At 33.8% G+C, this 16,257-nt stretch overlaps 1 protein-coding gene across 3 annotated transcripts in view; it reads right to left on the bottom strand.

Moving 5' to 3' along the window:
- The window catches only part of LOC111155214 (transportin 1), a 92,336-nt gene that overhangs the window by 8,586 nt on the left and 67,493 nt on the right, over positions 1-16,257 (bottom strand). For all 3 annotated transcript variants that reach the window (XM_022515321.1, XM_022515322.1, XM_022515324.1), the window contains 11 exons: positions 15,771-15,996; positions 13,136-13,307; positions 11,844-11,930; positions 10,613-10,720; positions 10,319-10,477; positions 10,151-10,238; positions 7,474-7,572; positions 7,166-7,261; positions 4,223-4,298; positions 3,240-3,339; positions 559-633 (listed from right to left, as the gene is read on the bottom strand). In XM_022515321.1, the coding sequence (XP_022371029.1) occupies positions 559-633; positions 3,240-3,339; positions 4,223-4,298; positions 7,166-7,261; positions 7,474-7,572; positions 10,151-10,238; positions 10,319-10,477; positions 10,613-10,720; positions 11,844-11,930; positions 13,136-13,307; positions 15,771-15,996 (1,286 nt within the window). The remainder of the gene's footprint in view (positions 1-558; positions 634-3,239; positions 3,340-4,222; positions 4,299-7,165; positions 7,262-7,473; positions 7,573-10,150; positions 10,239-10,318; positions 10,478-10,612; positions 10,721-11,843; positions 11,931-13,135; positions 13,308-15,770; positions 15,997-16,257) is intronic.

The following is a 16,257-nucleotide window of genomic DNA, read 5'->3' as shown; positions in this document are numbered from 1 at the left end:
ACAGAATTCATCCATCGGATAAAATTTTTATGTCACATTAAGTTTTTTCAAATTGGAAATATATAAAGCTTTAAGTTCATGTCTGCAATCACAGCTGACTAATTTTAGTATAAGAGGATTCAAACGGGTAACAACATTTTATTCTTATTCTGTTATGGTTGAGTACTGACTGGAATGAATCCAAAGGGACACTACTAAAACAAAGAATTATATAGACTTAATCCCCGTGGAAACCATTTCAGATTTACTTTATTCAACAGTTTACATTATACTCCAAATCTCAGTCAGCAGTCTTTGAAAATATATGCTGCTTTGGGTAGGTGGGATGATGGGACATCAATCAGCAGTATTGCTTGAGAAAATATTTTTGAAGTGTGTGCTCTTCTGATACAGAGTCACTGCTGTACCTTTAAAAAAGATCAATATAGATGATCTACCAATATTGATTTGAAGCAAAGAGTCTAGTTCTATATGAAATGTAAACGTAATTTAAAACTTTCCAACTAGTCTTGTAATAGTCCCAAGATGTTTATCATGGAGGCTTTATAGTTACCTTACCTTACAGAACATGTCTCTCAGATCATCTTTTGGGTTAATCCACGATGCAACAGCATCACAAAAAAATATAAAATCCTGTAACAAGCAGGAAATACACCTTAGGTTGCTATTTGTCAAACACAGCAAAATGTACCTATCACGAAAGAATCCTACCTCAAAAAAAATTTTTTTAAAAAATCAAGTATGATAAGAAATTATAAAATAATGGCTGTCCCTATTATTCCACCATCAAGGAATCTCTACTCATTCAGTTTATATTGGAATTTAATGCGCTTTTAAAATTTTTTTACACCACAGAACCCCTGTCTAGTAAATATGTAGCACCAACAATGGAATTAAAGTACCAAATGAGCACCAATCTTAAAATCTTAATTAATTCATTCATTAATCAAATTACTGAATTAAAGAAATACATAAATTCAATAATCTCACAGTTCTGACTGGCCTAGAAAGAATTTAAAGCAAGTTAAGTATATGTCAAATAAGCTTGATTTGAACTATAGTAATTAATAGATCTAAATTTCAGAATGAAATTTAAAGAAAATGACCAAAAGCTAGAAGAAAAACTACTTATATAGTTATAGTACCTAACGCAACCCAACCCAGAGTAAACAAAAGACAACAAAAAAATCCAATGCTCAATTACTAGGAAAAACTGCATTACTCTCATGATAAGAACAAGCTGACAAAAGGTATAGGCTTTAAGTGTTTCATTTAAATACTTTTTGATCTTGACTATCATACTGAAACAGCAGTTCAATATAGAGCACTTAAGATTATTGCTTATGTTCTGATATGTCAACTATTTAAAATTTTACTAAAGTCAGAGAACTTTCTTAATTTCAAAATTTACTGACTTAAGTTATGTGCATAAAACACACATTTAAGCAATTAAAATTCCAGGTGCCTGAGGTTCACCGTTTATTCAAATTATGATTCTTTTTCTTCCAAATATCAAAGTATCATGTTAAAAATTAAAATATTTACATATCTAAAATTTGTGATGAAAATTTAAACATAAAAAATAACACTTAAGATATTTTTTCTAACCACATCCAAATAAAATATGTAAAAAGCAGAGATTTGTACTAATTCTAAAGTTGGTAGTGATTTATTGACCACATATATACGTGTTACTCTCACGTCTTAAATGTTAATTTGAAAACAAAACAAAACAAAACAATAAAATCCTGATGGGAAAATGTTTCTTCTTAATATAATATACATTGTATCAGATAACTCTAAAACACATTTAAGATGACATAAAGTTCTTAAGTATTGAAAAAAAATCGCAGGAGGTTATTTTGCAACTAGGGACTATTTCCAAAGATAGCACCGGCTTGTTTTCATACAAGTTATTGTTTTACAAATGTGAAATAAGTCAAAAGACTTTTTCCATTTCTAATTTACAAGTTTTCAATGCCTATCACTACATTAATTTGGATTTTTAAGCTGGTAATTAATAATGTTTCTAAACAAATTAACAAACACAGTCATTAACACAAGCCAAGAGGTATCAGAGAGTATTGACTGGAAGATGTTCAAAGCATGTGTCTCCTGGAAATGAAAGGTTATTTTCTTGAAAACATGTCCCATAATTTCTTTTCCTTACCATTCACCTGCTGAGTAACCTGGGATACTTAACCTAGAGTTCCACAGCCTGCATTTTGTTGATTTCATACACATGGTGTCAATCAACATGTTCCTCCAGAGTGTGTGTCTTGCAAACTGACACTTGGATCCAGGTTATCAGATTCATATCTGATACTTCCGCCAAATAATTTTTTAAATGCTAAAAATGTCCAGATACTATCTAAACTAAGGAAACAAGAGAAATAAATCCTAACCTCTCCAAGTTATAACAGTTTCAATGGTTAATTCGGTATTCTGTTTTGTTAACTACTGAATTTCTAAGTTTAATTCTAATTCATTCGGTCACTCTCTTAAGTGCAGACACCTGAAAATTCAACTACCTGATACTCAACAAAAGAAGGCATGTACAAGGGGCGCCCGGGTGGCTCAGTTGGTTAGGCATCTGCCTTCGGCTCAGGTCATGATCCCAGGATCCTGGGATCGAGCCCCACATTGGGCTCCCTGCCCAGCAGGCAGCCTGCTTCTCTCTCTCCCACGCCCCCTGCTTGTGTTCCCTCTCTCCCTGTGTTTCTAAAAAGGAAAAAAAAAAGAAGGCACATACAAAGTGGAAGATGCTCCAGCTTAATCAGAGTCAAGAATATAACTCCAGTACTCTAATGTGTTATTTATTCCACAACAAAGATTTAGGAAGTCATAAACAAGTATTATCATTTCAAAATATTAATAAGTATACAACTTCTTAAAAACATAATTTGTTTTGGGGTGCCTGGGTGGCTCAGTGGGTTAAGCCTCTGCCTTCGGCTCAGGTCATGATCTCAGGGTCCTCGGATCGAGCCCTGCATCAGGCTCTCTGCTTGGCAGGGAGCCTGCTTCCCCCTCTCTCTCTGCCTGCCTCGCTGTCTACTTGTAATCTCTGTCTGTCAAATAAATTAATAAAATCTTTAAACAACAACACATAATTTGTTTTTATTATCTTTGAAAAATATGTAATATGTGATGCTTTCATAATTAAATTGTTAAAATAATTCACCCTGTAAAGTTTCATTATTCAGAAGATTAAAAGTTAAAAAATCTTTGTGACATCTTACTTGGATTACTCCACTGGGATTCACACTGATCATGGTACAAATCCCACGAAACGCTGAATCCTTTTCCTCATTGTCCCTTATGTTTCTCAGAGAGGTGCACCTATTAAATTATAGAACTGAGATTAGCATTTAAGTAAAAAGCAGGTTCAATCACAATACTAATGGACAGTATTTAATGGAATAAACACAAAGTATAGGTAATGTTTAGATTCAAAGAATTTTCATGAAGTTTAAGTTTCTCATTCTCCCTGTATATCTGGCTCATCTTCTAATCTCAATATAGTGGAAGCCTTGAAATTCACATTTTCTTATTAATAGATTGCATCTATAAAATGGACAGTTGATTTTAATCTCCCATTTAAACTTAATGAGGTTGAGCCAAGAGTATGTTATGAATTTTTAAAACTGTATTATAACTTATATTCCATTAAACACTACTAAAAATGACTTGAATTGAAAGATTATCAATTGAAAGAAGCAGAACATAGGATATACTGCCACAATATAAACTGTTATTACACAACTTATGGTGTAGATGTTTAACTTTAACATTAACAAGCAAATAAAGTTTTTATACATAACGTAATTTAAACATGTATTTCTTAATGCAATCCAAGTTTTCAAATTAATTCTAAAAAAGAAACAATGCAAAAACCTAAATTTATAGAATTTGCATGCATCTTTATCTTACTGGTGGATATTTAAATGCTTTTCATGTATAATCAAGCTTTTTAACACAGCAAGCATGTGACAATCTTATCCCATGCATCAATTAGTCGTTAGCCACAACATAAAATAAATATACATGACGATGCTACTGAAAAACCTCACAAACCTGATAGGACAAGATTAGTCACATGGTTGGCAATGATTAAGGATTGTGATTTTTGTAACCAACTGAAAATATATCTAAAAGTGAGATAGAAAGAGAAAGAAAGAGTGAAGAAAAATGAATTAAAAAAAAAAGATTGAATAATACACACCAGGGTCTTATAAACTGCTGTAGCATGGGGGCCACCTCTTGAGGACAAACGTAACCAAGACGACCAATTGTTATTGCTAAGGTAACGCAATCACGGTTATACACCACCAAACGCCAACCAAGACATGAGCAAATGAGGGGGAAGGAGAAAAAATAAAGAAAAAACAACAAATAACTCAGAAACAGAAACCAACAGAATTTGTGTATGATAATAAACATAAGATTTCACCAGTGCTGTTTATTACCACCCCCTAAAATAAGGGGCAGCAACATATATGGCATACTCTTGGAAAAAGGAAAACAAAAGGAATTAAAAAAACTTTAAAGATTGAGAGAACACCAAAAACCATGAAGTGCTTTTCTCGCTCAATCAAGTAAGAAGAAATTCTGTTAATAAAAAGATGAGCGATTAAAATGCATGGATTTAGAGATTCTCCATTCAAAGCCAGTTGAAATTTCAGAATTTAATAATGAAATCTATGTTTTTTCCCCCAAGAATTATTAGTAAATGCGAATGATTACATTTCTGAATTGTTTACTCAAACACAGTTCTCAGAAGTTAAAACAGTTGAAATTTCTTTACTTCTCTACGTCTTTTTAAATAAGTGATTTCCAATCTTTCAAAATCATCTAGAAATTTAATCGCAATTTAAGTAGTTCTGTTTGTTAACATTTCTAAAATGAACCAGTGGACCATTTGTTGCCTGATATCAAAATCAACCATCAATTTTAGGAGTTACAGTATACACCGAATGAATGAATTGGAAAACTGCTGTGCTGTTGTCAAATTCCATTCCAATTAACCTTTGATGGTGAGGATCATGGTAGCAACTCAGATAATAGCCCACTAATTTCAAACCATTATTTGACATTAAGAAAATTTACAGTCCACTGTAATGACGTGATATGTGGACAAAAGGAACAAACACATAATCTGTCTTTGCTATAAAAGGCATAGCACAAAATAGGTAAGACATTATACTGATCACATGCTAGAATTTTACTTAAAAATTTCGAAGTGGGAATTACTCAAACATATTCACCATCAAAATTCATTCAGGAAGTCCTTAAACTTACGAAGAGCTAAAAGAAGTTGCAACTCAGAACTGCATTCTGCAATTCAAAGGTACATACATATAAATACATTTATACACAACGGGAAAAAAAAATACAAACAGAAGACAAACCATAAGGTGCTTTAATGGTGTTCTCTCAAAAACTTACAGGTTAACCTTTCATAAAAAAAGGGTGGGGGAGGGTAAAGAAAAATGTTTAAGGATTACTTGAAGCAAACTACACAGATAATACTAAAATCCAGCAGATTCATATGAAGCAAGAGAAAGAAAACCTATGTTCAAAAGACACAAACTATGCAACATTCTCATTAAACAGGCAAGTATGAACAATCCAATGAAACATGCGATAAAGCAGATGATGGTCCACTGAAAAAGTTCAGTGTAGGATATACTAATTGGAAAAAGAGCAAATAACTGCATGTACTTAGAATTGGCTTTATGAAATATTAAGAAGACAGTAGTAATTAAGTTGATAAAATCTACAGACATTAGCCACTGACAATGGTTTTATTTTTGTTAATTAACACCCACTTCCCCCTTTTGGATAAGGAATAATGGGAACATTTTCTGCAGCCACTTGTGATAAGATTAATCCAGTGAATCCCAAGTGCTTTTCAATCATATCAATTTAATTTGTCAACTTGATGGGCATTATCAACTTCTTGGTTTACAGTAAGATAATAATTAGAATATAAACTTATAAATAAAGCCAATTTGTTAAAGGAACTATCTTAACAAATTCGCAAGCTGATATCCCACAAGAAACTTTAATATACATTACATTCAACATTTATTTGCAGTTATGCATTCACATTTAAAAATAAATAGGAAGTTTCTTTAGGTTTAACAGTAATTTTATAATGGCAAGTGTTCCAAATCTGAATGTCATGTATCGGTACTGCATTCTAAAGAGATAAAAACCTGACGAGATTTCATAACCATCCTAATACATAGGTTTTTGTACTTTTCAGCAAGAAAATCTAATTCACTTCACGATATAAACAGTACCCATACAGCCAAACAGCTATATAACTGTTTCTTAATTCAAAGATTTCCTTCCATACCAATAAACATATCAACTTTAATCACATTAAAATATTCACCTTCTATAATTAAATATTAAAATGACTTTGAAAACAAATTTTCTTATTTAGAAGACCTCATTTTAATCTTCACATAGTATTTTGGTAAAACCCTCACTGACTATATTTACTGGAATTATATCTTAGTTATATAAAGAAAAGGATGTGCCTGATTGAAAACAAAATTCACATCTTTTATCATTATTAACAAAAATCAGGGCGGGTGGGAAAAAAAAAAAAATCACCCTGAAATGTGTTCTATAGTATGGAAGGTACTCTTTAATATCAACATGCTCTCTATAAATGCAAAAGAGAAACAAGCCTCCTGAATAAAAATCCCATAAAGTACTGCCTTAAGTTCCCAATTTGAAGGAAAATAATACAATGAAATACAAAATACACATGCCATTGTTAACCAATTAGCCTCTACACTGATGTCTATTTTTGGCTATAATTTTGTAGATTAAAAAAAAAAAAATTACTTCCCAGCTGCCAGTTACTCTCTGAATTAATATAAATTAAAATTCATATTGTTCAATAGTTATTTTAGCTGGGGTCCATTTGAGGGAGTATTTAAACACATAATAGGGGAGAAGTGTTTTTGAAAGTCTCTGAAAATTGGCTATGCAATACAGTTAAAACAATACATACTGTCACTGAAATCTCAAACAGCTGTTAATTATAAGCTGGGTTTCTAAAGCTAGTTTTGCTTTGGTTTCTCTACGCATCTTAACTTTAAAAGGCAAATAGTTTTCTCTTCACCATAACAGTTCAGTCATATGGTACCTGTATTCTCTAACAACGTCTTTGGTGTGTTGGGTCTGTTAATGATTTCTACAAGCTGGTGCAACACCATAGGAATATAAGGCTGCATCTCTATACCTAAATCACCCCCGAAAAAAGAAAACAAAAGAGAAAAATTTTAATGTTAAAATATCAACATAAAATATTCTGTTCCCTTTATTAACTGTGACATAAGTTAATAATAAATATTCATGTATAAAACTCATTTAGTTTAAAAAGAAAAAGCAATTACAAAAATACTAAGGCATCTAAAAATTTACAGTGCTTTTAAAAGGGGAGAAAGATCTTACCCATTTGAATGGAGATTTCTCCAATTGCCCATGTGGCATTATTGCAGACTGAAATGAACTCTGGATTTAGGTTGGTTCCCAATATAGGCATGAAATCAGCTAGAAAAAAAATTTTTTAACAACTATGTAGTAAACTTTTCAACAGCAGTGTATTGTGCTTTAAAGGAAATCTACTAGGTGGAAACTGAAATCTAGGCAAGAAATACCAATTTTTAAAAGGTTTTGGTAATATTTAATTTTAGGAAAGTAAAAAAGGCACTATCTGGCCACTGAACTTTCTATGAAGTAGACCAGGAAACATTAATTTTGGTCTATTTTAGGGATCATTAAAATGAGTTGGTCAGAGTAATCGCTCGTCATTAGACGGAGAAAATTCAAATTAAAAATGAGGAAAACATGATATGACTTTCTTCAAAGCTAGTTTTTCACACGCACAAATTTTTTTAAAAAATCAATGATTTTGGCTTTTAAAGAACTTTGACCTTAGTGTTCAGATTGTGATCTCTAAATATCATTTTCCACTTAAAAGGAATGAGGGCTCTCAGAGAAATGTCTCATTGCAGGCTAAAGGCAGGAAATGTACAAAACAAGCCTGGACTATTTTGTCATACCAGGAAGGACCAAGGAGCCAATTTGATTAAGCTCCCACTGCCAGTGGTAGGACAATTTGAGCATCATGAATTCATACTGACACTCAAAAAAGAACCAAACACAAACAAAAACTGAACTCTGAAACACAATATAGATACCTGTGGAAGATGCTGGGAATCAATTCATTATTTTGAAAACTGGTAAACAAAGAGAAAGAATCAAGTAATTATCCTGCCTCCCCTATATGGTTTGTACCTCATGGTAATAATACACTGGTATGAGAAATGTCTCTATGTATATATTCTCACTGTTAAATCAAGAATTAGAGTAGCATCCTTTTTTTAAATCCCCAGTAAGCTTTTTAAAGATTTTTATTTATTTATTTAAGAGAGCGCAAAACTGAGAGAACTCACGGAGGGAGAGGGAGAAGCAGACTGGCCGCTAAGCAGACAGCCCTATGAGGGGACTGATCCCAGGACCCTGAGATCATGACCTGAGCTGAAGGCAAACACTTTACTGAATGAGCCACGCAGGCACCCTAAGTTAGTAGACTTAAGCCAGAGTTTTTTCTAAACCTCAGCAATACAATAATTTTGTCCAGATCATTCTGCCATTGGGGGAGGGCGGTGCACATGAAGGGCACTGTATCATGTATTTGTTTGATCTTTAGCAACATTCTTTGCCTCTACCTACTAGGTACAAGTAACACACCTCCAGGGTTAAACAAAATGTCTCCAGACACTACCCAATGTAGTGTTAAAACTGCCCCTCGTTGAAAAAACCCTGATCTAGAAAATAACCATCATGGCCAATAACATTAAAAAAAAAAAAAAAAAAAAAAAAAAAAAGGTAACTAGACACAGTGTACCTCCTGAAGAAGATACACATGGTTTGTAAAGTCTGAAAAAGAAAGAAAAGAAAATCCTTCATACAAGTTTAAATTCATAAAAACTAAAGCAGGTGTTAAGTATTGGTAGAACAAGCTTTCCATAAAATAAGAATTCATTACACTTTCATTTAGAGTAGTTAGGCTTAAACCTGAGGATTTAGCACAGCATAATTAATGTTATTACTCAAAGTTCAGAAATACACTTGTTATTCAAAAGCACAACTGGGAACTGGGTCAAGTTGGTCAAAGGGTACAAAATTCCAATTATAAATAAACCTTGGGGTTGCACTATATGACATGATAACTATAGTTAACAATACTGTATTGTATATTTGGAAGTTACTATGAGAGGTCTTAAAAGTTCTCATAATAAGAAAAAAAAATCTTTTCAGTACATGAGGTGATGGATGTTAACTAAACTTACTGTGATTTTGCAATACATGCCTATAACAAATTAGGTCATACAGCCAAAACTGACACATGTTATATGTTAATCATATCTCAATATAACTGGGGGCAGAAAGCTGAAAAACCCGAAGTACAACTCTATCAAATGAAAAAACCATTTCAGGTCCATGTTTTAAACCATGGTCCACGAAATCGTGTATTTTAAGAAATTAGCATACAAAACGCTGGGATATAGATTCTAAAGAAAACCAAAAAGCCATTTAATCCATGATTTTGAGAGCAGTTCAGTTTACGTTATTCAAGGAATCCCTTATTGTCACAAAAGGCTAAGACGATGCTGTAATGTTAAAACAAAAAACAAATTGTTACTTAAAGTAAATGCTTTGGAACGTTTCCTATGATATCTAAAAAAGTACACTGGTTTATGAGGAAGGCTATTACTTGTGGGTACCTCTAACCCCCGCAAAAGAAGGTTACTCAAAAGTTACCAGTAAACTAGCATATGGTACCAAGGTTACACAGGTGGCATGTCCTTCACACTAAAGTAATACTTTTCCAGCTTTTCTCCAGTCATACTATAAATGAGTGCCTCATGAGCAGCTCAAGTGATCATGAATTTAAGGGAGCAAGGACATTCCCATCCTACCTGTTTCACTCAGAGCAGCTTTAACTAGTATAATATGTATTTATAAAAGCTGGGATTCCATGACATTTCAATTTAATAATAGAGAAATATAACTGATGTAAAACTAATATTAAGCACATCATAGCAGTAGGAAATGTTCATACCTATACAAGGCTTAACATGCTGAAAGCAAGCTTTTGTCAGGTCACCTAACAGGGCGAAGGAACTCTGTCGAACTTCTGGCATTTTATCCTACAAGGAATAAGAAGAAATTAACCCCAATGTGACACAGAGAATCAGGTTTTAATACATTTTAATTTAACAAGTCTCACCTGCATGCATTGATACATTAGTGTTAGAATGTTACTTCGGGCTACTAGCTGTTCAATGTTGCCTCCAAGCCCTTCAGCCAGGCCACTGAGTAAATCAAGAGCCACTATCATAAAATCTTTATCAGGAGCCTCATACTGATCTGGTTGAGCATTGTTCAGCTGAAATTAGATAAAAGTTTTAAAAAATTTAGTTTGAATCAATTAGATGAAAAAATTTTGTATACATTATGTCTATCCTTAAAAAAAATGCTTATGATGCGAGGGAGAGTAGATGTAACTATTTTTTAAAAATACCATGGCTTGTGCAAGAGTCTTCTGTACTAGGTTTACACAACGCTGGTACACAGGTTCACAGTATGGAAGGAAACCAGACTGCAGGGCTGTGGCAACTGAAGATAGGCACTAGAAAGAATAAAGGAAAATGTAAATTTCTGGACATACTTAAAATCATGATAAATGCTTACAAGAGTACTCAGTAAGTTTCTGGTCATTTGTGAGCCTGCTCTACTATTCTACAATGGCAGGTTATCTTTTCAGACCTCTCCTCTTTGGATGCCATTCACTGCTGTTCAGTTTGTGGAGGTTTCCTCAAAAAAGTTTCTGTAAGGAACATTATCCTTGGAGAACCAGATTAGGTATTACATATGCTTATTTTTTTCATCAAATATAAGATATTTGTTCATCCTTTCATGATTAATGATATGGGTGGACTTTTAATGAGGATACCCTGAGTGCCTGCCTGAAAGTAAATCTATTTAAACATAATGATTTTTCTTGTTTTGCTGGGCCCAGAATCAGCCACTGCTCTTAGTCATGGAGGTTTCTACTTCTCTGGCTAGGGACAAACAAACCATGGCAGAAATGATGACCCCTGAAATGACAGGGGAAACAAGAATGGCAATGACTGAAATGGCTCTACCAGCATCAATTCATTTAAATTATCATATCTGATTGCATGTTCAGTTATTTGAATAACATATCAACTATCAAACCTCAAAATGGACAGAAAGGGTATGAAGCAAAGTCCTTCCCTTATCAGCACCAAGACTCAATGCTACTTCACATTTGACTAAATGTGTGTATATACAATAGGTACATAACACACAAAATAATTTAAATTATATCAACTGTCATGGTATAGCTATGTATCTATATAAAGAAATGCAATTTAACAGAGGACCTATAAGCTGATATGGAAACATCTCCAAGTTAACTGATTAACACTGAAGCAGAGCAGGTGAGAAAACATGTAATATAATCCTTTGATGACCTAAAGAAAAAGAAAACAAAAACCAACCAACTTTACACATCCATTATGGGTTTTCTGTTTAACAGTATTTCTTAGTATGGAAGTACCATAATTAAGAAAGGGCAGTTACCTACTTATTCAGCATTTTAATAGAAGTGATTAAAAATGTTCATCTATTAACATTTTACTCATCACATATTCCCACATTTTATGTCTACAGATGTATTTTGATGAAACATGCTATTAGATTAACTAAAGGTTACCAGCTCAGCATACCTCAAGTAAAGGGAAGAGATCTTTATCTTCATCCTTTAACATGTTCCATTTCTGGATCAGTGGAGGCATTAGCATCTGAATATATTCCTATTTGTGAAAAACACATAAAACTCCACTATCATATATCATACAAGTCCTTTTTGGGTCTATGAAAATTAAAATCAATTTAGAGTAATCATGTAAAATCATTACAGAATGCATTTTAAAGATTCAGTCTGCTCTTTTATAACCTTGTTCTATTTTTAAGTCATCGTATATCCTTTTTGAAATAAAATGTATACAAGTATACCACTACCCCAAAATTATTTGATTAAAATAGGGATAATCTGTGTAAGTTTTACTCTGAATTTTTTCAGTCCTGGAGCTTTTAACATATAGTATGGTCCTTGCTGTACACTATGTTATAAATGACAGGTAAACTTACAGAAGCATTTGTATAAGAAGATTCATAATCATTTAAGCATCTTTAAACTTTAGAATCCATAAATAAATAAATACTAAATAAACAATGGTAATCATGTAAACAAGGGGCACAGATTCCAAAGGGTCTAACACATTCAGAAGAACTCTTTCCAGCCCCCTGCACACAAAACAAAACTAACCAACATCAAAGCAAACCCACAAACCAAGTGTCTTGCACTAAGCTTTAAATTTAACTTCTAAACACAATTTTTTAAAGACTTCATATAGCTATCATAAACATGTCATCTATTCTTCCGCTGGGAATTTTGAGCCTGAAATTCCATTATTTAAATCCTATTCAAACAAATCCAATTCCATCATATTCTTCTTAACCCTACTAAAAACAGAGTTTGGCTCCTTAGCCATACACACATACTTCTTCTATACCACTATTCAGTACTTCCAACTTATTATCCCAATTTCTAATTGTCTTATCTTAGTGTATGTTTGTTCCCCTCACACCTCTAAGTTCCAGTGAGAAAACAAAGATGTCTAAATGTGGTACTCTAAAGCTTTAATATTTATGAAGTGGTAGATAAAAATACCTGGAATTAAGTAAAAGCTGAAACCCACAAGACCTTTATCATCCCTTTTCTAAAAAGTGTTGGTACATTCATGTGATATGCTGATATGATTTCCACACTAAGAACATATTTACTTTTAATACTATCTAGAAAGTTAAGTATGTTTGCTGACTTAAGATCTATCTTCTTAAAGTAACCAACACTAAGTGTTCACATCTCCCTAATTTCATTTCCAAATATATGTTAACCTTTTGATCTTAAATATGGTATGTATTTTTTTCTTAATAGTTAATAACAGATACTCACTGGTTTGTTTAAATGATGTCCTACTGAATCTGCTAAAGTTCCTATGGCATCATAAAGAATGAGCAGGTTCTTATGCTGGTATTTACTAAAAGCGAAGACCAAGGTATCAAGTATATAAGCAAGGTAAGGAACAAGTTCCGTACAAGCCTCCTCTTCTAAGGTAGCAAAGGCACTAGAATTTAAAAAAACAAAACAGAGAAAGAGAGAGAGATTATTACTGCTGCAGTTTATCATAGAGATAGGAAACCAAGTCTGTAGTATACAGAACATCTATTTATACTTTATATGCCTATCTCCTTACCTCACCATACTAGAGGCTTATTTTTATTATTCATTCTCCATTTCCTATCACTTCTTTCAAAGAGGCTGTCACCTACAGGTATTTGCTTCACTATAATACTAACATCTAAAATTACTGTTGGTTCTTAATATTCAATCATTCAACAAATTGAGCAGTGTCGTGACCTCCTAAATGTTTCCCTTAGCAGGAGGGGAAATGGGATGATGCAGGTGGTCAAAGAGCACAAATTTTCAGTTTTAAGAATAAATTCTGAAGATCTAAAGCACAGCGTGGTGACTGTAATAATGCAGTGTCGTCTTATTTGCGGAGCATAACAAATAACACGGAGGACATGGGGGAGATGGAGAGGAGGAGGAGTTGAGGGAAATTGGTGGAGGAGATGAATCATGAGACACTATGGACTCTGAAAAACAACCTGAGGGTTTTGAAGGGCCGGGGGGTGGGAGGTTGGGGGAGCCTGGTGGTGTGTATTATGGAGGGCAAGCATTGCATGGAGCACTGGGTGTGGTGCAAAAAAACAATGAATTCTGTTACGCTGAAAAGAAATTAAAAAAAAAAAAAAATGCAGTGTTGTATACTTGAGAGTTAATTACTTATGTCAATTATGTCAGGTGATGGATGTCTTAATTATCTTTATCTTGCTAACTGTTCCATAATGTATGTTTACCAAGTCATCATGCTGTATACTTTTTAATTTTTTTTTAAAGATTTTATTTATTTATCTGACAGAGATCACAGGTAGGCAGAGAAGCAGGCAGAGAGAAGAAACAGGCTCCCTGCTGAGTAGAGAGCCTGAAGTGGGGCTTGATTCCCGTTCCCTGATATCATGACCTGATCCGAAGGCAGAGGCTTTAACCCACTGAGCCACCCAGGTGCCCCCATGCTGTACACTTTAAATACATGGATTATTTTTGTCAACTTTTCCTCAATAAAGCTTAAAAATGTTGGTCTAAATTCTATACCATGCATTAGGATGCAAAGTGTGTTATTACAAACTTGCCTTATGTATGGCTTACCTATTAAGACAAATTAAGACACAAAAAACAAACACTCCAGAGTCTGAGTAGTTACTTCAATTTAGGCCTAAATTTGTCTGGACTCTAAGGTGTACCTGGCTCTTCATTTCTAAAATTAAGGTTTGTATTATTTTCTATTCTACCCACTCAGCAATTTCCCAAAACAAAAGGCTTAAGCCATTTGTTAGTGAAAGCCCGGTCTTAAATTGTTTATGTATTTCCTTTATAGCACTTGCCATGAATTATAATTATACAGTTGTTTAGTATTCTATTATTAGCCTCTAAATTTAAGATGGCAGGGACTGTAAACATAGCATTTAATACATGCCTAATGACTAGTAGAGTTTAAAAAAAAAAAAACCCCACAAAACACCTTAAGGAAACCAAATATAATATGTATCCTCCCCTCATTAAAAAAGTAGTGCCAAAGCCCTTTTGGTTCAATGTTCTTTCCTCTTTTTAAGGATTAGATGCTTTCAGGTGTTTTTGCTTCTCATCTGGTAAAGAGTACAACTCCACTTAAATTCATTTCCCTTTTTTTTTAACAAAGTCAACAGTAAAGCAATTTTAATTAAAAAGTTAAGAGCTGGGACGCCTGGGTGGCTCAGTTGGTTGAGCAGCTGCCTTCGGCTCAGGTCATGGTCCCAGCGTCCTGGGATCGAGTCCCGCATCGGGCTCCTTGCTCAGCAGGGAGCCTGCTTCTCCCTCTGCCTCTGCCTGCCATTCTGTCTGCCTGCACTCGCTCTCTCTCCCTCTCTCTCTCTCTGACAAATAAATAAAATCTTAAAAAAAAAAAAAAAAAGCAAACTTTAAAAAAAAAAAAAGTTAAGAGCTGTAAATATGTCAGGACTTTTCAGAACACAAAAGGTTTGTTCCAGAAAACTGGAATATTTATAGTAATGAAACTAACTGCTGATCTGATAGAAAAACAGCCCCAAACCCAAACGACATACAGCTACTGGAGTGGATTCACTAAGTGAAAGCTAAGTCACTGTGGGACTTTTCTAGCTGATCTTTAATGATATGAGTCTGGTCAAACTTTGTTATTCCTTCAAGTGCAAGACCCTCACTATCACCACTCTAGATGTCTGCAAGAATTAAGACGAAAGAGAATTCTACTGTTATTCTAGGCATAGAGAAAGGAAATGAGTTGAAGGAACAGCTGACAGGTACACATTTTGACTTACAGAATCTACAGGTAATAAAAGCTCCATTAACAGTTTAAAACCAACATTCCACCACAAAGCTGAAAATTAGTTTCTCACTGAAATCCCCACTCCCTTTTCCTGCAATCAACAATGTTATGGATTTGTCCCACCTGCAGGCAGCTTCTTGTACTCTCTTGTTGCTGTCGAGGATTCGCTTTAGCAATTCTGTCATTAATGGCTTCAGGTACGTATCAGGGGGCTGGCTGACTACCCAGTGTGCATAGCGGCTAAGAGTCCAGCACGTTATGGAACGCACAAGAGCCTTTTTATCAGAGAGGCACTGAATAAGGTGGGGAATGAGCTCAGGCAGGTACGGAATCATGCCTTGCATACAACCTGAAAAAAAAGTAACAAATCTCTCAGAAAGTGCTAAAATTCAGTTAAATCAAAATTATTTCAGTTGAATACTAAACTGATAAATGCAGCCATGAAAAATATTCAGATCAAAAAAATAGAATATACTGAGATCATCTCTATCGCCAATAAATATTCTCTAATAATCTGTTCCAAAATTAAAAAAAAAAAAAAAAAAAAAAAAGAAGAGAAAAAAGAAAGGAAAGTTAATTGGTCCTAAGTATCTTCTAGTAGTTAGGAAAG

The sequence above is a fragment of the Enhydra lutris genome, unplaced genomic scaffold (genome assembly GCF_002288905.1).
Source record: "Enhydra lutris kenyoni isolate GAN:26980312 unplaced genomic scaffold, ASM228890v2 scaffoldscaffold40, whole genome shotgun sequence".
In the NCBI taxonomy this organism is placed as follows: domain Eukaryota; kingdom Metazoa; phylum Chordata; class Mammalia; order Carnivora; family Mustelidae; genus Enhydra; species Enhydra lutris.
Note: the sequence above shows the minus strand (reverse complement) of the source record. Positions and strands in the feature narration are given on the sequence as shown.